The 23,886-nt window shown below is 50.9% G+C and overlaps 1 protein-coding gene across 2 annotated transcripts in view; it reads left to right on the forward strand.

The window, feature by feature from the left end:
* The window catches only part of LOC121839297 (SH2B adapter protein 2-like), a 57,679-nt gene that overhangs the window by 17,016 nt on the left and 16,777 nt on the right, over positions 1-23,886 (forward strand). Inside the window, exons 2-4 of one of the 2 annotated variants that reach the window (XM_042297702.1) lie at positions 6,039-6,989; positions 18,555-18,662; positions 23,745-23,836. In XM_042297702.1, the coding sequence (XP_042153636.1) occupies positions 6,066-6,989; positions 18,555-18,662; positions 23,745-23,836 (1,124 nt within the window). In that variant the 5' untranslated portion in view covers positions 6,039-6,065. The remainder of the gene's footprint in view (positions 1-6,038; positions 6,990-18,554; positions 18,663-23,744; positions 23,837-23,886) is intronic. The other variant, XM_042297703.1, reaches the window with a different exon arrangement.

The raw sequence follows: 23,886 nt of genomic DNA on the forward strand, positions 1-23,886 counted from the left end.
AGAGAGAGAGAGAGAGAGGGTAGAGAGAGAAGGAGAGAGAGAGAGAGACGGGGTAGAGAGAGAGAGAGGGTAGAGAGAGCTTGGGCACAGAACTGCAGACTTGTTTCGGGAATCAGAGGGGGAGAGATGTGCACTAAACCTGTGTAACAAGATTTTGTTTTTGAAAATGAAAAGATGCTGCACAGACAGTCGAGGAGATGGAGTGGAACTGTGTGTGTACGGCTCCTCTCTCCACCTGGATTGTAAGTGTAACTTTGTGGGAAGAAATCAGAAATCAGGACTGCTCAAATCCAACACAAATTACAAGCAGCACATAATAACAAAATTACCCCAAAACCAGTGGGTCAAAATCTCCACCTTCAGTCTGCATAGAGCCCCCTCAGTACAGACCTCTACCTACAGTCTGCATAGAGCCCCCTCAGTACAGACCTCTACCTACAGTCTGCATAGAGCCCCCTCAGTACAGACCTCTACCTACAGTCTGCATAGAGCCCCCTCAGTACAGACCTCTACCTACAGTCTGCATAGAGCCCCCTCAGTACAGACCTCTACCTACAGTCTGCATAGAGCCCCCTCAGTACAGACCTCTACCTACAGTCTGCATAGAGCCCCCTCAGTACAGACCTCTACCTACAGTCTGCATAGAGCCCCCTCAGTACAGACCTCTACCTACAGTCTGCATAGAGCCCCCTCAGTACAGACCTCTACCTACAGTCTGCATAGAGCCCCCTCAGTACAGACTTCTACCTACAGTCTGCATAGAGCCCCCTCAGTACAGACCTCTACCTACAGTCTGCATAGAGCCCCCTCAGTACAGACCTCTACCTACAGTCTGCATAGAGCCCCCTCAGTACAGACCTCTACCTACAGTCTGCATAGAGCCCCCTCAGTACAGACCTCTACCTACAGTCTGCATAGAGCCCCCAGTACAGACTTCTACCTACAGTCTGCATAGAGCCCCCTCAGTACAGACCTCTACCTACAGTCTGCATAGAGCCCCCTCAGTACAGACCTCTACCTACAGTCTGCATAGAGCCCCCTCAGTACAGACCTCTACCTACAGTCTGCATAGAGCCCCCTCAGTACAGACCTCTACCTACAGTCTGCATAGAGCCCCCTCAGTACAGACCTCTACCTACAGTCTGCATAGAGCCCCCTAAGTACAGACCTCTACCTACAGTCTGCATAGAGCCCCCTCGGTACAGACCTCTACCTACAGTCTGCATAGAGCCCCCTCGGTACAGACCTCTACCTACAGTCTGCATAGAGCCCCCTCAGTACAGACCTCTACCTTCAGTCTGCATAGAGCCCCCTCAGTACAGACCTCTACCTACAGTCTGCATAGAGCCCCCTCAGTACAGACCTCTACCTACAGTCTGCATAGAGCCCCCTCAGTACAGACCTCTACCTACAGTCTGCATAGAGCCCCCTCAGTACAGACCTCTACAGTCTGCATAGAGCCCCCTCAGTACAGACCTCTACCTTCAGTCTGCATAGAGCCCCCTCAGTACAGACCTCTACCTTCAGTCTGCATAGAGCCCCCTCAGTACAGACCTCTACCTTCAGTCTGCATAGAGGCTCTTGCTCTGCTGCCAAGGGAATTCCTGACAGCTTGAAAGACGTTTTGGACACTACAGTCGTGGCCAAAAGTTTTGAGAATGACACAAATATAAATTTTCACAGTCTGCTGCCTCAGTTTGTATGATAACAATTTGCATATACTCCAGAATGTTATGAAGAGTGATCAGATGAATTACAACGAATTGTAAAGTCCCTCTTTGCCATGCAAATGAACTGAATCCCCAAAAACATTTCCACTGCATTTCAGCCCTGCCACAAAAGGACCAGCTGACATCATGTCAGTGATTCTCTTGTTAACACAGGTGTGAGTGTTGACGAGGACAAGGCTGGAGATCACTCTGTCATGCTGATTGAGTTGGAATAACAGACTGGAAGCTTCAAAAGGAGGGTGGTCCTTGGAATCATTGTTCTTCCCCTGTCAACCATGGTTACCTGCAAGGAAACATGTGCCGCCATCATTGCTTTGCACAAAAAGGGCTTCACAGGCAAGGCTATTGCTGCCAGTAAGATTGCACCTAAATCAACCATTTATCGGATCATCAAGAACTTCAAGGAGAGCGGTTTAATTGTTGTGAAGAAGGCTTCAGGGCGCCCAAGAAAGTCCAGCAAGCGCCAGGACCGTCTCCTAAAGTTGATTCAGCTGCGGGATCGGGGCCCCACCAGTACAGAGCTTGCTCAGGAATGGCAGCAGGCAGGTGTGAGAGTATCTGCACGCACAGTGAGGCGAAGACTTTTGGAGGATGACCTGATGTCAAGAAGGGCAGCAAAGAAGCCACTTCTCTCCAGGAAAAACATCAGGGACAGACTGATATTCTGCAAAAGGTACAGGGATTGGACTACTGAGGACTGGGGTAAAGTCATTTTCTCTGATGAATCCCCTTTCCGATTGATTGGGGCATCCGGAAAAAAGCTTGTCCGGAGAAGACAAGGTGAGCGCTACCATCAGTCCTGTGTCATGCCAACAGTAAAGCATCCTGAGACCATTCATGTGTGGGGTTGCTTCTCAGCCAAGGGAGTGGGCTCACTCACAATTTTGCCTAAGAACACAGCCATGAACAAAGAATGGTACCAACACATCCTCCGAGAGCAACTTCTCCCAACCATCCAGGAACAGTTTGGTGACGAACAATGCTCTTTCCAGCATGATGGAGCACCTTGCCATAAGGCAAAGTGATAACTAAGTGGCTCGGGGAACAAAACATCGATATTTTGGATCCATGGCCAGGAAACTCCCCAGACCTTAATCCCATTGAGAACTTGTGGTCAATCCTCAAGAGCCGGGTGGACAAACAAAAACCAACAAATTCTGACAAACTCCAAGCATTGATTATGCAAGAAAGTGCTACCATCAGTCAGGATGTGGCCCAGAAGTTAAATGACAGCGTACCAGGGCGGATTGCAGAGGTCTTGAAAAAGGGTCAACACTGCAAATATTGACTCTTTGCATCAACTTCATGTAATTGTCAATAAAAGCCTTTGACACTTATGAAATGCTTGTAATTATACTTCAGTATTCCATAGTAACATCTGACTAAAATATCTAAAGACACTGTAGCAGCAAACTTTGTGGAAATTAATATTTGTCATTCTCAAAACTTTTCACCACGACTATAGATTTGAACCTTTCGGGTTACTGGGCCAAACGGGCTTAACCGCTAGGCTACCTGGAGAGATGGGTTTGTGATCCGATGTGGCTCAGCCTGGGCCTGGGAGGGAGGGAGGGAGGGAGGGAGAGATGGGCCAAACGGACTTAACCGCTAGGCTACCTGGAGAGATGGGTTTGTGATCCGATGTGGCTCAGCCTGGGCCTGGGAGGGAGGGAGGGAGGGAGGGGGAGGGAGGGAGGGAGGGAGGGATGGGCCAAACGGGCTTAACCGCTAGGCTACCTGGAGAGATGGGTTTGTGATCCGATGTGGCTCAGCCTGGGCCTGGGAGGGAGGGAGGGAGGGAGGGAGAGATGGGCCAAACGGGCTTAACCGCTAGGCTACCTGGAGAGATGGGTTTGTGATCCGATGTGGCTCAGCCTGGGCCTGGGAGGGTGGGAGGGAGGGAGGGAGGGAGAGATGGGCCAAACGGGCTTAACCGCTAGGCTACCTGGAGAGATGGGTTTGTGATCCGATGTGGCTCAGCCTGGGCCTGGGAGGGAGGGAGGGAGGGAGGGAGGGAGGGAGGGAAGGAAGGAGGGAGGGAGGGAGGGAGGGAGGGAGGGAGGGAGGGAGGGAGGGAGGGAGGGAGGGAGGGAGGGAGGGAAGGGAAGGAAGGAAGGAGGGGGAGGGAGGGAGTTAGGGAGGGAGTTAAGGAGGGAGGGAGATGAGAGGGAGGGAAGGAGATAAAAGAGGGAGGGAGGGATAGGGCTGAGTCATACTCCCAGTGAGGCAGAGAGAGATGGAAGGATGAGAGAGGGATGAGTGTCTTCCTTAAGAGAGGGGGAACAAGGCGGCCACTGTCACATTGATTTACAGGGATAACAACTCATGCAGGCTGCCTACAGGCAGAGGAAAAAGAGGGAGGTAGAACTCAGGAGGAGCAGGAGGAATTATAGATTTCTAGCGGACAAACGGATAGTTCTTTATATCTTTCTAAATTCCTCTTCAATTGGATTGTTGCGCTCGAGTCCAGACCAAACATTGCTTCAAAACATAAATAGATACAGATTTATTTTTGATTCGATGAACACAGCAGGATAAAAAAAAATGATTTAAAAGGAAATCATTTTCTCCAGATTCCGTCTGGCTTTAGTCATGTCCTTGGTCAACTACCTCTTCACTACAGATGATGTCATCTGGTACGAGCCATGTGATTGTGACAGTGGTGGAAAAAGTAGCCAAAACTCACACTGTAGTAAAAGTAAAGATACCTTTATAGGAAATGAAGTCACCCAGTATAAAATACTACTTGAGTAATAGTCTAAAAGTATTTCTGTCACGCCCTGGTCTTAGTATTTTGTGTTTATATAATTATTTGGTCAGGCCAGGGTGTGACATGGGGTTATTTTGTGTTGTGTTGTGGTATTGGGGGTTTTAGTAGGTATTGGGATTGTGGCTGAGTAGGGGTGTCTAGCATAGTCTATGGCTGCCTGAGGCGGTTCTCAATCAGAGTCAGGTGATTCTCGTTGTCTCTGATTGGGAACCATATTTAGGTAGCCTGGGTTTCACTGTGTGTTTTGTGGGTGATTGTTCCTGTCTCTGTGTTAGTTGTCACCAGACAGGCTGTATTAGGTTTTCACATTTCCGTTTGTTGTTGTTGTTGTTGTTGTTGTTGTTGTTGTTGTTGTTGTTGTTGTTGTTGTTGTTGTTGTTGTATGTTTTGTATTTATCGTCATTAAAGATGTCTCGATTTAACCACGCTGCATTTTGGTCCGACTCTCCTTCGACGGAAGAAAGCCGTAACAATTTGGTTTTAAATATACTTAAGTATCAAAAGTAAAAGTAATTACTAAAATATACTTTAAGTATCAAAAGTAAAAGTATGAATAACTTTTTATTCCTTTTATTAAGCAAAACAGACGGCACCATTTTTAAATGTTTTTATTTTATTTACCAGAGGCTCCGACATTCCAACAAACGAAGCGTGTGTGTTTAGTGATCAGAGCAGGAAGGGAAGACCATGTGTTGATAAGCGTGTAAATTAGACCATTTTCCTGTCCTGCTCAGCATTCAAAGTGTAACTCTTGTTTGTCAGGCAAAATGTGTGGAGTAAAAAGTACATTATTTTCTATAGCAATGTAGTGAAGTAAAAAAAATAAAAGTAGTCTAAAATATAAATAACAAAGAGCAGATACACACAAAAAACGACTTAAATAATAATAATATACCACTAGATGATGATGTCAGTGTAGCAGGGCTGTGGGGAGAGATCGTTCTTCCACAGAGAGAGAAGGACTGGGCCTGTCGCCTCTATTTAGGGAAATGACAAAACACGCTGACAATCTCCCAGCCTCAGACGTCTTGTTTGGTTCCCAGGTCTTCTGTGGTTCACACACACACACACACACACACACACACGACACGCTTTCCCACACAGACAATACCTATATACACACACACACACACACACACACACACACACACACACACACACACACACACACACACACACACACACACACACACACACACACACACACACACACACACACACACACACACACACAGAGACTGTTATTCTGTTGGCGCTGTCCTTTGTAAATCCTAGGATCCCACACATTCTCACTGTAATGTCTCTTTCCTTGCTATTGGTGACACACACACACACACACACACACACACACAGACACAGACACACACACACACACAGACACACACAGACACACACACACACACAGACACACACACACACAGACAGACACACACACACACACAGTATGTTGGCAGGGCTTGGTACTGAAATAACCCCGCCCCCCCCCACACTCTCTAACATGTCTCTCTCTCTATCTTTCCTTCTGTCACCTCTCTCAGGCGGGTTGGCATGGTGATGGCCCAGTGATGAACGGAGCTGCAGTGCCCGGCAGCCCGGAGTTCTCCTCCTCATGCCCGCTGCCCGACTGGAGAGAGTTCTGCGAGCTTCATGCCCGTGCCTCCGCCTCCGACTTTGCCCACAAGTTCCGTCGCTTCCTGACGGAGAACCCGTGCTACGACTCCCCGGGCGCCGACAGCAGCTTCTCGCAGCACTTCGCCAGACACTTCCTGGAGTGTTTCTCTGCTGCTGTCACCCAGGCCAGGGACCACCAGGCCTCGCTCTTACCAGGGGACGACGGCTCCAACGCTCCCCCCAAATACAGCATTGTTCCCTTCCTGGGCATCCAGGGCTGCCTTCTGCCCTACGGACACAACGACCTCTACCAGCGGCGCAAGGACGCCGGTGCCTCCAGCGAGTCCCTGGACAGTATGGACAGTGGAGGTTTAGGAGTAGAAGGGATAGGAGGAGGTAGTTCCTCCTCTATGGCCACCTCCCGCACCCCTCAGCCCTCCCACAAACCCTCTGCTCTGGGCCAGTCACGCAGCTCAGAGGACGTGTCAGTGGGACACCCCAAGGCCCGCTTCAAGAAGGGATTCTCTCTGAGGAACATGAGTCTGTGTGTGGTGGGCGGGGTAAAGGAGATCTGGCACCGCCACGCCTCCCCTGAACCAGACCCCGTAGTGGGGTCCGGAGGGGTCAGACGGGTCAACGGAGGAGGGGAGCCAGGTGGGGACAGATGGTCCCAGAGACTGCGTCTTCCCAGGGGGTCTCAGGGGCACAAGGCTGAGCTGCTGGAGATCCAGAGAGAGGGGGCTCTGCGTTACATGGTAGCTGATGATACTAACTGTATAGGGGTGCCTCAGTGGCAGAAGTGTAGGTTGCTGCTGAGGAAGACCAGGAGGGACGAAGGGGGTGACAAGTTCCTGTTGGAATTCTATGTGCCACCCAAGGTAGAGTTACAGTATAAGGACGTGGACAGACACACACACACACACACACACACACACACACACACACACACACAGACACACGTAAAAAGTATATGTCTATGATCACTGGCTCTGACCTTAAGGTGACAAAATAAGACTGAAGCTGTGCAACTGACTATTAGAGGGGTCATGGGGGTCGTGGGGGTCGGGAGGTGGGTGTGGGGTCATGGGGGTCATGGGGGTCGGGAGGTGGGTGTGGGGGTCGGGAGGTGGGTGTGGGGAGGGAGGGAGGTGGGTGTGGGGGTCAGGAGGTGGGTGTGGGGAGGGAGGGAGGTGGGTGTGGGGGTCAGGAGGTGGGTGTGGGGAGGGAGGGAGGGAGACAGAGAGAGAGACAGAGAGAGAAGAGAGGGAGAGAGAGAAGAGAGGGAGAGAGAAGAGAGGGAGAGAGAGAGAGAGAGAGAGACAGAGAGAGAAGAGAGGGAGAGAGAGAAGAGAGGGAGAGAGAGAGGACTTTCTGAAGGATGCATTAGGCAGCTTGGGAGGGAGCTGACTGAGGAAACTCACCCAGGAACACATGTCTTTATGGGGAGAGAAATGAGTGGATGTAGCCATATAGAGGGATTTCCATGGATGTTAGATTCCATATGACACATGGCTTTATGGGGAGAGATATGAGTGGATGTAGCCATATAGAGGGATTTCCATGGATGTTAGATTCGATATGACACCGAGCAGCGGTTCTTCATCCTGGTCCTTTGGGACCCAAAGTGGGGCACATTTGAGTTTTTATCCAACTATCAGGTGTGTCGTTGCTAGGGGCCCCAGAACCAGGATGAAGAGACAACGACGTAGAGGGATGTGTTATGTATGGGTAATATTCTGGATCGTTATTATAGATCTGAGGAAATATTTTGGAAAGAGAAATGAGGATATTGAATATGATGACACGATGGGTTGTTTCACATCTTCTGGTATTGTGTGTTTCTCCAAACACATTTTTTTTGTTGCTATTAAGTAGAAGTTGCCTTGCAACCCTGAAACTGACGGTCACTTCTTGTTGTGATCCAAGGTCCACTGACTAATGACCAAGTGTTCCCTAAAAGACCTGCATGTCTCAACAGAGTAATGACCAAGTGTTCCCTAAAAGACCTGCATGTCTCAACAGAGTAATGACCAAGTGTTCCCTAAAAGACCTGCATGTCTCAACAGAGACTCAGAAGTGACTGCTCCACTAAAGGTTATCAGGGCCTGTTTTATTTTTATTTAAAAAATATTTAAAAAACATTATTTAACTTTAACTTTATTTAACTAGTCCGTTAAGAACAAATTCTTCTTGACAATGACGACCTACCAGGGAACAGTGGGATAACTGCCTTGTTCAGGGGTACAGTGGGTTAACTGCCTTGTTCAGGGGAACAGTGGGTTAACTGCCTTGTTCAGGGGAACAGTGGGATAACTGCCTTGTTCAGGGGATCAGTGGGTTCAATGGGCAAAACGACCTTGTCAGCTCGGGGATTCGATCTAGCAACATTTCAGTTACGGGCCCATCGTACTAACCACTAGGCTACCTGCCGCCCCTCTAACCACTAGGCTACCTGCCGCCCCTCTAACCACTAGGCTACCTGCCGCCCTCTAACCACTAGGCTACCTGCCGCCCTCTAACCACTAAGCTACCTGCCCCTCTAACCACTAGGCTACCTGCCGCCCTCTAACCACTAGGCTACCTGCCGCCCTCTAACCACTAGGCTACCTGCCGCCCTCTAACCACTAGGCTACCTGCCGCCCTCTAACCACTAGGCTACCTGCCGCCCTCTAACCACTAGGCTACCTGCCGCCCCTCTAACCACTAGGCTACCTGCCGCCCTCTAACCACTAGGCTACCTGCCGCCCTCTAACCACTAGGCTACCTGCCACCCTCTAACCACTAGGCTACCTGCCTCTAACCACTAGGCTACCTGCCTCTAACCACTAGGCTACCTGCCTCTAACCACTAGGCTACCTGCCGCCCTCTAACCACTAGGCTACCTGCCGCCCCTCTAACCACTAGGCTACCTGCCGCCCTCTAACCACTAGGCTACCTGCCGCCCTCTAACCACTAGGCTACCTGCCGCCCCTCTAACCACTAGGCTACCTGCCGCCCTCTAACCACTAGGCTACCTGCCGCCCTCTAACCACTAGGCTACCTGCCGCCCTCTAACCACTAGGCTACCTGCCTCTAACCACTAGGCTACCTGCCTCTAACCACTAGGCTACCTGCCTCTAACCACTAGGCTACCTGCCGCCCTCTAACCACTAGGCTACCTGCCGCCCTCTAACCACTAGGCTACCTGCCGCCCTCTAACCACTAAGCTACCTGCCGCCCTCTAACCACTAGGCTGCCTGCCGCCCTCTAACCACTAGGCTACCTGCCGCCCTCTAACCACTAGGCTACCTGCCGCCCCTCTAACCACTAGGCTACCTGCCGCCCTCTAACCACTAGGCTACCTGCCGCCCTCTAACCACTAGGCTACCTGCCGCCCTCTAACCACTAGGCTACCTGCCTCTAACCACTAGGCTACCTGCCTCTAACCACTAGGCTACCTGCCTCTAACCACTAGGCTACCTGCCGCCCTCTAACCACTAGGCTACCTGCCGCCCCTCTAACCACTAGGCTACCTGCCGCCCTCTAACCACTAGGCTACCTGCCGCCCTCTAACCACTAGGCTACCTGCCGCCCCTCTAACCACTAGGCTACCTGCCGCCCTCTAACCACTAGGCTACCTGCCGCCCTCTAACCACTAGGCTACCTGCCGCCCCTCTAACCACTAGGCTACCTGCCTCTAACCACTAGGCTACCTGCCTCTAACCACTAGGCTACCTGCCTCTAACCACTAGGCTACCTGCCGCCCTCTAACCACTAGGCTACCTGCCGCCCCTCTAACCACTAGGCTACCTGCCGCCCTCTAACCACTAAGCTACCTGCCGCCCCTCTAACCACTAGGCTACCTGCCGCCCTCTAACCACTAGGCTACCTGCCGCCCTCTAACCACTAGGCTACCTGCCGCCCTCTAACCACTAAGCTACCTGCCGCCCCTCTAACCACTAGGCTACCTGCCGCCCTCTAACCACTAAGCTACCTGCCGCCCTCTAACCACTAAGCTACCTGCCGCCCCTCTAACCACTAAGCTACCTGCCGCCCCCTCTAACCACTAGGCTACCTGCCGCCCTCTAACCACTAAGCTACCTGCCGCCCCTCTAACCACTAGGCTACCTGCCGCCCTCTAACCACTAAGCTACCTGCCGCCCTCTAACCACTAGGCTACCTGCCGCCCTCTAACCACTAGGCTACCTGCCGCCCCTCTAACCACTAGGCTACCTGCCGCCCTCTAACCACTAAGCTACCTGCCGCCCCTCTAACCACTAGGCTACCTGCCGCCCTCTAACCACTAGGCTACCTGCCGCCCTCTAACCACTAGGCTACCTGCCGCCCTCTAACCACTAAGCTACCTGCCGCCCTCTAACCACTAAGCTACCTGCCGCCCTCTAACCACTAAGCTACCTGCCGCCCCTCTAACCACTAGGCTACCTGCCGCCCTCTAACCACTAAGCTACCTGCCGCCCCTCTAACCACTAGGCTACCTGCCGCCCTCTAACCACTAAGCTACCTGCCGCCCTCTAACCACTAGGCAACCTGCCGCCCCTCTAACCACTAGGCAACCTGCCGCCCCTCTAACCACTAGGCTACCTGCCGCCCTCTAACCACTAGGCTACCTGCCGCCCCTCTAACCATTAGGCTACCTGCCTCGAACCACTAAGCTACCTGCTGCCCCTCTAACCACTAGGCTACCTGCCGCCCCTCTAACCACTAGGCTACCTGCCGCCCCTCTAACCACTAGGCTACCTGCTGCCCCTCTAACCACTAAGCTACCTGCCTCGAACCACTAAGCTACCTGCCGCCCCTCTAACCACTAAGCTACCTTCCGCCCCTCTAACCACTAGGCTACCTGCCGCCCCTCTAACCAAATCAAATCAAATCAAATGTTATTTGTCACATACACATGGTTAGCAGATGTTAATGCGAGTGTAGCAAAATGCTTGTGCTTCTAGTTCCGACAATGCAGTAATAACCAACAAGTAATCTAACTAACAATTCCAAAACTACTGTCTTATACACAGTGTAAGGGGATAAAGAATATGTACATAAAGATATATGAATGAGTGATGGTACAGAGCAGCATAGGCAAGATACAGTAGATGATATCGAGTACAGTATATACATATGAGATGAGTATGTAAACAAAGTGGCATAGTTAAAGTGGCTAGTGATACATGTATGACATAAGGATGCAGTCGATGATATAGAGTACAGTATCAACGTATGCATATGAGATGAATAATGTAGGGTATGTAAACATTATATAAGGTAGCATTGTTTAAAGTGGCTAGTGATATATTTACATCATTTCCCATCAATTCCCATTATTATAGTGGCTGGAGTTGAGTCAGTGTCAGTGTGTTGGCAGCAGCCACTCAATGTTAGTGGTGGCTGTTTAACAGTCTGATGGCCTTGAGATAGAAGCTGTTTTTCAGTCTCTCGGTCCCAGCTTTGATGCATCTGTACTGACCTCGCCTTCTGGATAATAGCGGGGTGAACAGGCAGTGGCTCAGGTGGTTGATGTCCTTGATGATCTTTATGGCCTTCCTGTAACATCGGGTGGTGTAGGTGTCCTGGAGGGCAGGTAGTTTGCCCCCGGTGATGCGTTGTGCAGACCTCACTACCCTCTGGAGAGCCTTACGGTTGAGGGCGGAGCAGTTGCCGTACCAGGCGGTGATACAGCCCGCCAGGATGCTCTCGATTGTGCATCTGTAGAAGTTTGTGAGTGCTTTTGGTGACAAGCCAAATTTCTTCAGCCTCCTGAGGTTGAAGAGGCGTTGCTGCGCCTTCCTCACGATGCTGTCTGTGTGAGTGGACCAATTCAGTTTGTCTGTGATGTGTATGCCGAGGAACTTAAAACTTGCTACCCTCTCCACTACTGTTCCATCGATGTGGATAGGGGGTGTTCCCTCTGCTGTTTCCTGAAGTCCACAATCATCTCCTTAGTTTTGTTGACGTTGAGTGTGAGGTTGTTTTCCTGACACCACACTCCGAGGGCCCTCACCTCCTCCCTGTAGGCCGTCTCGTCGTTGTTGGTAATCAAGCCTACCACTGTTGTGTCGTCCGCAAACTTGATGATTGAGTTGGAGGCGTGCGTGGCCACGCAGTCGTGGGTGAACAGGGAGTACAGGAGAGGGCTCAGAACGCACCCTTGTGGGGCCCCAGTGTTGAGGATCAGCGGGGAGGAGATGTTGTTGCCTACCCTCACCACCTGGGGGCGGCCCGTCAGGAAGTCCAGTACCCAGTTGCACAGGGCGGGGTCGAGACCCAGGGTCTCGAGCTTGATGACGAGCTTGGAGGGTACTATGGTGTTGAATGCCGAGCTGTAGTCGATGAACAGCATTCTCACATAGGTATTCCTCTTGTCCAGATGGGTTAGGACAGTGTGCAGTGTGGTTGAGATTGCCTCGTCTGTGGACCTATTTGGGCGGTAAGCAAATTGGAGTGGGTCAAGGGTGTCAGGTAGGGTGGAGGTGATATGGTCCTTGACTAGTCACTAGGCTACCTGCCGCCCCTCTAACCACTAAGCTACCTGCCGCCCCTCTAACCACTAAGCTACCTGCCTCGAACCACTCTAAACCACTAAGCTAGCCGCCCCTAACCACTAGGCTACCTGCCGCCCTTCTAACCACTAGGCTACCTGCCGCCCCTCTAAACCACTAGGCTACCTGCCACCCCTCTAACCACTAGGCTACCTGCCTCTAACCACGGAGCTACCTGCCGCCCCTCTAACCACTAAGCTACCTGCCGCCCCTTTAAACCACTAGGCTACCTGCCGCCCCTCTAAACCACTAGGCTACCTGCCTCGAACCACTAAGCTACCTGCCGCCCCTCTAACCACTAGGCTACCTGCCACCCCTCTAACCACTAGGCTACCTGCCTCTAACCACTAGGCTACCTACCGCCCCTCTAACCACTAGGCTACCTGCCTCTAACCACTAGGCTACCTGCCACCCCTCTAACCACTAGGCTACCTGCCTCTAACCACTAGGCTACCTGCCACCCCTCTAACCACTAGGCTACCTGCCTCTAACCACTAGGCTACCTGCCGCCCCTCTAAACCACTAGGCTACCTGCCTCTAACCACTAGGCTACCTGCTGCCCCTCTAACCACTAAGCTACCTGCCGCCCCTCTAACCACTAAGCTACCTGCCGCCCCTCTAACCACTAGGCTACCTGCCACCCCTCTAACCACTAGGCTACCTGCCTCTAACCACTAGGCTACCTACCGCCCCTCTAACCACTAGGCTACCTGCCTCTAACCACTAGGCTACCTGCCACCCCTCTAACCACTAGGCTACCTGCCTCTAACCACTAGGCTACCTGCCACCCCTCTAACCACTAGGCTACCTGCCTCTAACCACTAGGCTACCTGCCGCCCCTCTAAACCACTAGGCTACCTGCCTCTAACCACTAGGCTACCTGCCGCCCCTCTAACCACTAAGCTACCTGCCGCCCCTCTAACCACTAAGCTACCTGCCGCCCCTCTAAACCACTAGGCTACCTGCCTCGAACCACTAAGCTACCTGCCGCCCCTCTAACCACTAGGCTACCTGCCTCCAACCACTAGGCTACCTGTCGCCCCTCCAACAACTAGGCTACCTGCCGCCCCTCTAACCACTAGGCTACCTGCCTCTAACCACTAGGCTACCTGCCTCTAACCACTAGGCTACCTGCCGCCCCTCTAACCACTAGGCTACCTGCCGCCCCTCCAACCACTAGGCTACCTGCCTCTAACCACTAGGCTACCTGCCGCCCCTCTAACCACTAGGCTACCTTCCGCCCCTCCAACCACTAGGCTACCTGCCTCTAACCACTGGCTACCTGACAAAGCCCTCTAACCACTAGGCTGCTGGTCTGCCATCTCTTTAACCACTAGGCTACCTGAATGCCCCTCTGTTTGGACAGGCTACCTGATCAGCCCTTCTAACCACTGAGGCTATGCCGCCCAGGTTCTCACACCAAAGCTCTGTAGAGTCAAACCACTGAGGCTACCTGCCGCCCCTCTAACCACTAGGCTACCTGACGCCCCTGTATCGACAAAGCCTCTCAGAGTAGGAGTGCTGGTCTGGCATCTGTTTAGACTTTTAGATCAGAATGAATGATATTTTGTTTGGACAGATCCTACATCAGCACTTCTACAATGAGAGGATATGAGGTCCAGGTTCTCACAAAGCCAAAGCTCTGTAGAGTCAACAGTGTCAGTGAGACTGAATGTCTGAGTCATAAAGTCTCACTTCTGCCTTGCCTGGGCTTGTCCGGATACCCTGCCTCTGCTTCATGCCTCGTAAGCACACCATCTATCTCCCAGCAGGCAGACAGACAGACAGACAGACAGACAGACAGACAGACAGACAGACAGACAGACAGACAGACAGACAGACAGACAGACAGACAGGCAGACAGACAGACAGACAGACAGACAGACAGACAGACAGACAGACAGACAGACAGACAGACAGACAGACAGACAGACAGACAGACAGACAGACAGACAGACAGACAGGCAGACAGGGAGATGAGCTGAGTGGAGTGGAGGACTCAGGACAGCTAGTCAGTCACACATGGAGATGAGCTGAGTGGAGTGGAGGACTCAGGACAGCTAGTCAGTCACACAGGGAGATGAGCTGAGTGGAGTGGAGGACTCAGGACAGCTAGTCAGTCACACATGGAGATGAGCTGAGTGGAGTGGAGGACTCAGGACAGCTAGTCAGTCACACATGGAGATGAGCTGAGTGGAGTGGAGGACTCAGGACAGCTAGTCAGTCACACATGGAGATGAGCTGAGTGGAGTGGAGGACTCAGGACAGCTAGTCAGTCACACATGGAGATGAGCTGAGCTGAGTGGAGGACTCAGGACAGCTAGTCAGTCCTACAGGGAGATGAGCTGAGTGGAGTGGAGGACTCAGGACAGCTAGTCAGTCACACAGGGAGATGAGCTGAGTGGAGTGGAGGACTCAGGACAGCTAGTCAGTCACACAGGGAGATGAGCTGAGTGGAGTGGAGGACTCAGGACAGCTAGTCAGTCACACAGGGAGATGAGCTGAGTGGGAGGACTCAGGACAGCTAGTCAGTCCTACAGGGAGATGAGCTGAGTGGAGGAGGACTCAGGACAGCTAGTCAGTCCTACAGGGAGATGAGCTGAGTGGAGTGGAGGACTCAGGACAGCTAGTCAGTCACACAGGGAGATGAGCTGAGTGGAGTGGAGGACTCAGGACAGCTAGTCAGTCACACAGGGAGATGAGCTGAGTGGAGGACTCAGGACAGCTAGTCAGTCCTACAGGGAGATGAGCTGAGTGGAGGACTCAGGACAGCTAGTCAGTCCTACAGAGAGATGAGCTGAGTGGAGGACTCAGGACAGCTAGTCAGTCCTACAGGGAGATGAGCTGAGTGGAGGACTCAGGACAGCTAGTCAGTCCTACAGGGAGATGAGCTGAGTGGTGGACTCAGGACAGCTAGTCAGTCCTACAGAGAGATGAGCTGAGTGGAGGACTCAGGACAGCTAGTCAGTCCTACAGGGAGATGAGCTGAGTGGAGGACTCAGGACAGCTAGTCAGTCCTACAGGGAGATGAGCTGAGTGGAGGACTCAGGACAGCTAGTCAGTCACACAGGGAGATGAGCTGAGTGGAGTGGAGGACTCAGGACAGCTAGTCAGTCACACAGGGAGATGAGCTGAGTGGAGTGGAGGACTCAGGACAGCTAGTCAGTCACACAGGGAGATGAGCTGAGTGGAGGACTCAGGACAGCTAGTCAGTCCTACAGGGAGATGAGCTGAGTGGAGGACTCAGGACAGCTAGTCAGTCCTACAGGGAGATGAGCTGAGTGGAGGACTCAGGACAGCTAGTCAGTCCTACAGGGAGATGAGCTGAGTGGAGGACTCAGGACAGCTAGTCAGTCCTACAGGGAGATGAGCTGAGTGGAGGACTCAGGACAGCTAGTCAGTCCTACAGGGAGATGAGCTGAGTGGTGGACTCAGGACAGCTAGTCAGTCCTACAGGGAGATGAGCTGAGTGGAGGACTCAGGACAGCTAGTCAGTCCTACAGGGAGATGAGCTGAGTGGAGGACTCAGGACAGCTAGTCAGTCCTACAGGGAGATGAGCTGAGTGGAGGACTCAGGACAGCTAGTCAGTCCTACAGGGAGATGAGCTGAGTGGAGGACTCAGGACAGCTAGTCAGTCCTACAGGGAGATGAGCTGAGTGGAGGACTCAGGACAGCTAGTCAGTCCTACAGGAGATGAGCTGAGTGGAGGACTCAGGACAGCTAGTCAGTCCTACAGGGAGATGAGCTGAGTGGAGGACTCAGGACAGCTAGTCAGTCCTACAGGGAGATGAGCTGAGTGGAGGACTCAGGACAGCTAGTCAGTCCTACAGGGAGATGAGCTGAGTGGAGGACTCAGGACAGCTAGTCAGTCCTACAGGGAGATGAGCTGAGTGGAGGACTCAGGACAGCTAGTCAGTCACACAGGGAGATGAGCTGAGTGGAGTGGAGGACTCAGGACAGCTAGTCAGTCACACAGGGAGATGAGCTGAGTGGAGTGGAGGACTCAGGACAGCTAGTCAGTCACACAGGGAGATGAGCTGAGTGGAGGACTCAGGACAGCTAGTCAGTCCTACAGGGAGATGAGCTGAGTGGAGGACTCAGGACAGCTAGTCAGTCCTACAGGGAGACGAGCTGAGTGGAGTGGAGGACTCAGGACAGCTAGTCAGTCACACAGGGAGATGAGCTGAGTGGAGTGGAGGACTCAGGACAGCTAGTCAGTCACACAGGGAGATGAGCTGAGTGGAGGACTCAGGACAGCTAGTCAGTCCTACAGGGAGATGAGCTGAGTGGAGGACTCAGGACAGCTAGTCAGTCCTACAGGGAGATGAGCTGAGTGGAGGACTCAGGACAGCTAGTCAGTCCTACAGAGAGATGAGCTGAGTGGAGGACTCAGGACAGCTAGTCAGTCCTACAGGGAGATGAGCTGAGTGGAGGACTCAGGACAGCTAGTCAGTCCTACAGGGAGATGAGCTGAGTGGTGGACTCAGGACAGCTAGTCAGTCCTACAGGGAGATGAGCTGAGTGGAGGACTCAGGACAGCTAGTCAGTCCTACAGGGAGATGAGCTGAGTGGTGGACTCAGGACAGCTAGTCAGTCCTACAGGGAGATGAGCTGAGTGGAGGACTCAGGACAGCTAGTCAGTCCTACAGGGAGATGAGCTGAGTGGTGGACTCAGGACAGCTAGTCAGTCAGTCCTACAGGGAGATGAGCTGAGTGGAGGACTCAGGACAGCTAGTCAGTCCTACAGGGAGATGAGCTGAGTGGAGGACTCAGGACAGCTAGTCAGTCCTACAGGGAGATGAGCTGAGTGGAGGACTCAGGACAGCTAGTCAGTCACACAGGGAGATGAGCTGAGTGGAGGACTCAGGACAGCTAGTCAGTCACACAGGGAGATGAGCTGAGTGGAGTGGAGGACTCAGGACAGCTAGTCAGTCACACAGGGAGATGAGCTGAGTGGAGGACTCAGGACAGCTAGTCAGTCCTACAGGGAGATGAGCTGAGTGGAGGACTCAGGACAGCTAGTCAGTCCTACAGGGAGATGAGCTGAGTGGAGTGGAGGACTCAGGACAGCTAGTCAGTCACACAGGGAGATGAGCTGAGTGGAGGACTCAGGACAGCTAGTCAGTCCTACAGAGAGATGAGCTGAGTGGAGGACTCAGGACAGCTAGTCAGTCCTACAGGGAGATGAGCTGAGTGGAGGACTCAGGACAGCTAGTCAGTCACACAGGGAGATGAGCTGAGTGGAGTGGAGGACTCAGGACAGCTAGTCAGTCACACAGGGAGATGAGCTGAGTGGAGTGGAGGACTCAGGACAGCTAGTCAGTCACACAGGGAGATGAGCTGAGTGGAGGACTCAGGACAGCTAGTCAGTCCTACAGGGAGATGAGCTGAGTGGAGGACTCAGGACAGCTAGTCAGTCCTACAGGGAGACGAGCTGAGTGGAGTGGAGGACTCAGGACAGCTAGTCAGTCACACAGGGAGATGAGCTGAGTGGAGTGGAGGACTCAGGATAGCTAGTCAGTCACACAGGGAGATGAGCTGAGTGGAGGACTCAGGACAGCTAGTCAGTCCTACAGGGAGATGAGCTGAGTGGAGGACTCAGGACAGCTAGTCAGTCCTACAGGGAGATGAGCTGAGTGGAGGACTCAGGACAGCTAGTCAGTCCTACAGAGAGATGAGCTGAGTGGAGGACTCAGGACAGCTAGTCAGTCCTACAGGGAGATGAGCTGAGTGGAGGACTCAGGACAGCTAGTCAGTCCTACAGGGAGATGAAGATGAAGAGCAGTCAGATCAACTGATAAACCTCTACGACAATACCTACACACACACACACACACACACACAGACAGAGCACTTTTTAATGGAAATCTAAAAGGATTGGGGTGTGTGTGTGTGTGTGTGTCCAACAGTCATCAAAGCCCAAGGTGAGCATCCCTCTGTCTGCCATCGTGGAGGTGAGGACCACCATGCCCCTGGAGATGCCTGACAGAGACAACACCTTCGTCCTGAAGGTAAGGGTAAGAAATCATCACACAACATTACCCTGTCTTCTCCCTGTTCTGTTCTCACAACATTACCCTGTCTTCTCTCTGTTCTGTTCTCTCACAACATTACCCTGTCTTCTCCCTGTTCTGTTCTCTCACAACATTACCCTGTCTTCTCCCTGTTCTGTTCTCTCACAACATTACCCTGTCTTCTCCCTGTTCTGTTCTCTCACAACATTACCCTGTCTTCTCCCTGTTCTGTTCTCTCACAACATTACCCTGTCTTCTCCCTGTTCTGTTCTGAGTCACAACATTACCCTGTCTTCTCCCTGTTCTAGTCTCACAACATTACCCTGTCTTCACCCTGTTCTGTTCTCTCACAACATTACACTGTCTTCTCCCTGTTCTCTCACAACATTACCCTGTCTTCTCTCTGTTCTGTTCTCTCACAACATTACCCTATCTTCTCTCTGTTCTGTCAGGACAGCTCTCTCACAACATTACCTGTCTTCTCCTGTTCTGTTCTCTCACAACATTACCCTGTCTTCTCCTGTTCTGTTCTCTCACAACATTACCCTGTCTTCTCCCTGTTCTGTTCTCTCACAACATTACCCTGTCTTCTCCCTGTTCTGTCTCTCACAGGGACATTACCCTGTCTTCTCCCTGTTCTGTTCTCTCACAACATTACCCTGTCTTCTCCCTGTTCTGTTCTCTCACAACATTACCCTGTCTTCTCCCTGTTCTGTTCTCTCACAACATTACCCTGTCTTCTCCCTGTTCTACCTCTCACAACATTACCCTGTCTTCACCCTGTTCTGTTCTCTCACAACATTACACTGTCTTCTCCCTGTTCTCTCACAACATTACCCTGTCTTCTCTCTGTTCTGTTCTCTCACAACATTACCCTATCTTCTCTCTGTTCTGTTCTCTCACAACATTACCATGTCTTCTCCCTGTTCTCTCACAACATTACCCTGTCTTCTCTCTGTTCTGTTCTCTCACAACATTACCCTGTCTTCTCCCTGTTCTGTTCTCTCACAACATTACCCTGTCTTCACCCTGTTCTGTTCTCTCACAACATTACCATGTCTTCTCCCTGTTCTCTCACAACATTACCCTGTCTTCTCTCTGTTCTGTTCTCTCACAACATTACCCTGTCTTCTCCCTGTTCTGTTCTCTCACAACATTACCCTGTCTTCTCCCTGTTCTGTTCTCTCACAACATTACCCTGTCTTCACCCTGTTCTGTTCTCTCACAACATTACCATGTCTTCTCCCTGTTCTCTCACAACATTACCCTGTCTTCTCTCTGTTCTGTTCTCTCACAACATTACCCTGTCTTCTCCCTGTTCTGTTCTCTCACAACATTACCCTGTCTTCTCCCTGTTCTGTTCTCTCACAACATTACCCTGTCTTCTCCCTGTTCTGTTCTCTCACAACATTACCCTGTCTTCTCCCTGTTCTACCTCTCACAACATTACCCTGTCTTCAGCCTGTTCTGTTCTCTCACAACATTACACTGTCTTCTCCCTGTTCTCTCACAACATTACCCTGTCTTCTCTCTGTTCTGTTCTCTCACAACATTACCCTGTCTTCTCCCTGTTCTGTTCTCTCACAACATTACCATGTCTTCTCCCTGTTCTCTCACAACATTACCCTGTCTTCTCTCTGTTCTGTTCTCTCACAACATTACCCTGTCTTCTCTCTGTTCTGTTCTCTCACAACATTACCCTGTCTTCTCCCTGTTCTGTTCTCTCACAACATTACCCTGTCTTCTCCCTGTTCTGTTCTCTCACAACATTACACTGTCTTCTCCCTGTTCTCTCACAACATTACCCTGTCTTCTCTCTGTTCTGTTCTCTCACAACATTACCCTGTCTTCTCCCTGTTCTGTTCTCTCACAACATTACCATGTCTTCTCCCTGTTCTCTCACAACATTACCCTGTCTTCTCTCTGTTCTGTTCTCTCACAACATTACCCTGTCTACAGAGTGGAGTGGAGGACTCAGGACAGCTCTCTCTGTTCTGTTCTCTCACAACATTACCCTGTCTTCTCCTGTTCTGTTCTCTCACAACATTACCCTGTCTTCTCCCTGTTCTACCTCTCACAACATTACCCTGTCTTCTCCCTGTTCTGTTCTCTCACAACATTACCCTGTCTTCTCCCTGTTCTACCTCTCACAACATTACCCTGTCTTCTCCCTGTTCTGTTCTCTCACAACATTACCCTGTCTTCTCCTGTTCTGTTCTCTCACAACATTACACTGTCTTCTCCCTGTTCTCTCACAACATTACCCTGTCTTCTCTCTGTTCTGTTCTCTCACAACATTACCCTATCTTCTCTCTGTTCTGTTCTCTCACAACATTACCCTGTCTTCTCCCTGTTCTGTTCTCTCACAACATTACCCTGTCTTCTCCCTGTTCTGTTCTCTCACAACATTACCCTGTCTTCTCCCTGTTCTGTTCTCTCACAACATTACCCTGTCTTCTCCCTGTTCTCTCACAACATTACCCTGTCTTCTCTCTGTTCTGTTCTCTCACAACATTACCCTGTCTTCTCCCTGTTCTGTTCTCTCACAACATTACCCTGTCTTCTCTCTGTTCTGTTCTCTCACAACATTACCCTGTCTTCTCTCTGTTCTGTTCTCTCACAACATTACCCTGTCTTCTCCCTGTTCTCTCACAACATTACCATGTCTTCTCTCTGTTCTGTTCTCTCACAACATTACCCTGTCTTCTCTCTGTTCTGTTCTCTCACAACATTACTCTGTCTTCTCCCTGTTCTGTTCTCTCACAACATTACCCTGTCTTCTCCCTGTTCTACCTCTCACAACATTACCCTGTCTTCAGCCTGTTCTGTTCTCTCACAACATTACACTGTCTTCTCCCTGTTCTCTCACAACATTACCCTGTCTTCTCCCTGTTCTGTTCTCTCACAACATTACCCTGTCTTCTCCCTGTTCTGTTCTCTCACAACATTACCATGTCTTCTCCCTGTTCTCTCACAACATTACCCTGTCTTCTCTCTGTTCTGTTCTCTCACAACATTACCCTGTCTTCTCTCTGTTCTGTTCTCTCACAACATTACCCTGTCTTCTCCTGTTCTGTTCTCTCACAACATTACCCTGTCTTCTCCCTGTTCTGTTCTCTCACAACATTACACTGTCTTCTCCTGTTCTCTCACAACATTACCCTGTCTTCTCTCTGTTCTGTTCTCTCACAACATTACCCTGTCTTCTCCCTGTTCTGTTCTCTCACAACATTACCATGTCTTCTCCCTGTTCTCTCACAACATTACCCTGTCTTCTCTCTGTTCTGTTCTCTCACAACATTACCCTGTCTTCTCTCTGTTCTGTTCTCTCACAACATTACCCTGTCTTCTCCCTGTTCTGTTCTCTCACAACATTACCCTGTCTTCTCCCTGTTCTACCTCTCACAACATTACCCTGTCTTCTCCCTGTTCTGTTCTCTCACAACATTACCCTGTCTTCTCCCTGTTCTACCTCTCACAACATTACCCTGTCTTCTCCCTGTTCTGTTTTCTCACAACATTACCCTGTCTTCTCCCTGTTCTGTTCTCTCACAACATTACCATGTCTTCTCCTGTTCTCTCACAACATTACCCTGTCTTCTCTCTGTTCTGTTCTCTCACAACATTACCCTGTCTTCTCTCTGTTCTGTTCTCTCACAACATTACCCTGTCTTCTCTCTGTTCTGTTCTCTCACAACATTACCCTGTCTTCTCCCTGTTCTGTCTCTCACAACATTACCCTGTCTTCTCCCTGTTCTGTTCTCTCACAACATTACCATGTCTTCTCCCTGTTCTCTCACAACATTACCCTGTCTTCTCTCTGTTCTGTTCTCTCACAACATTACCCTGTCTTCTCCCTGTTCTGTTCTCTCACAACATTACCCTGTCTTCTCCCTGTTCTACCTCTCACAACATTACCCTGTCTTCTCTCTGTTCTGTTCTCTCACAACATTACCCTGTCTTCAGCCTGTTCTGTTCTCTCACAACATTACCCTGTTCTACCTCTCACAACATTACCCTGTCTTCTCCCTGTTCTACCTCTCACAACATTACCCTGTCTTCTCCCTGTTCTGTTCTCTCACAACATTACCCTGTCTTCTCCCTGTTCTACCTCTCACAACATTACCCTGTCTTCTCCCTGTTCTCTCACAACATTACCCTGTCTTCTCCCTGTTCTGTTCTCTCACAACATTACCCTGTCTTCTCCCTGTTCTGTTCTCTCACAACATTACCCTGTCTTCTCCCTGTTCTACCTCTCACAACATTACCCTGTCTTCTCCCTGTTCTACCTCTCACAACATTACCCTGTCTTCTCCCTGTTCTGTTCTCTCACAACATTACCCTGTCTTCTCCCTGTTCTACCTCTCACAACATTACCCTGTCTTCTCCTGTTCTGTTCTCTCACAACATTACCCTGTCTTCTCCCTGTTCTGTTCTCTCACAACATTACCCTGTCTTCTCCCTGTTCTGTTCTGTTCTCTCACAACATTACCCTGTCTTCTCCCTGTTCTGTTCTCTCACAACATTACCCTGTCTTCTCCCTGTTCTACCTCTCACAACATTACCCTGTCTTCTCTCTGTTCTACCTCTCACAACATTACCCTGTCTTCTCTCTGTTCTGTTCTCTCACAACATTACCCTGTCTTCTCCCTGTTCTGTTCTCTCACAACATTACCCTGTCTTCTCCCTGTTCTACCTCTCACAACATTACCCTGTCTTCTCCCTGTTCTACCTCTCACAACATTACCCTGTCTTCTCCCTGTTCTGTTCTCTCACAACATTACCCTGTCTTCTCCCTGTTCTGCTCTCTCACAACATTACCATGTCTTCTCCCTGTTCTCTCACAACATTACCCTGTCTTCTCTCTGTTCTGTTCTCTCACAACATTACCCTGTCTTCTCCCTGTTCTGTTCTCTCACAACATTACCCTGTCTTCTCCCTGTTCTCTCATTACCTTATAGACTACCTAACCCGACAAAACCAAACTAACTGCCTACTTCTCTTTCTTGCAGTGTGTTCAGAAGTCAGTCCTCTGGACTCACAAACCGTAACTGTTCTGTGGTTTGGTGTGTTTTCTCTCCACAGGTGGAAAATGGAGGTGAATATATCCTGGAGACCATCGACTCGCTGCAGAAAAACTCCTGGGTGTCTGACATCCAGGACTGCATGGACCCTGGGTAAATGGAGAGATAAATATTTACTGTTCACCGAGGAGGGAGGGAGGAGG

This window comes from Oncorhynchus tshawytscha, linkage group LG14 (assembly GCF_018296145.1).
Source record: "Oncorhynchus tshawytscha isolate Ot180627B linkage group LG14, Otsh_v2.0, whole genome shotgun sequence".
NCBI lineage: Eukaryota > Metazoa > Chordata > Actinopteri > Salmoniformes > Salmonidae > Oncorhynchus > Oncorhynchus tshawytscha.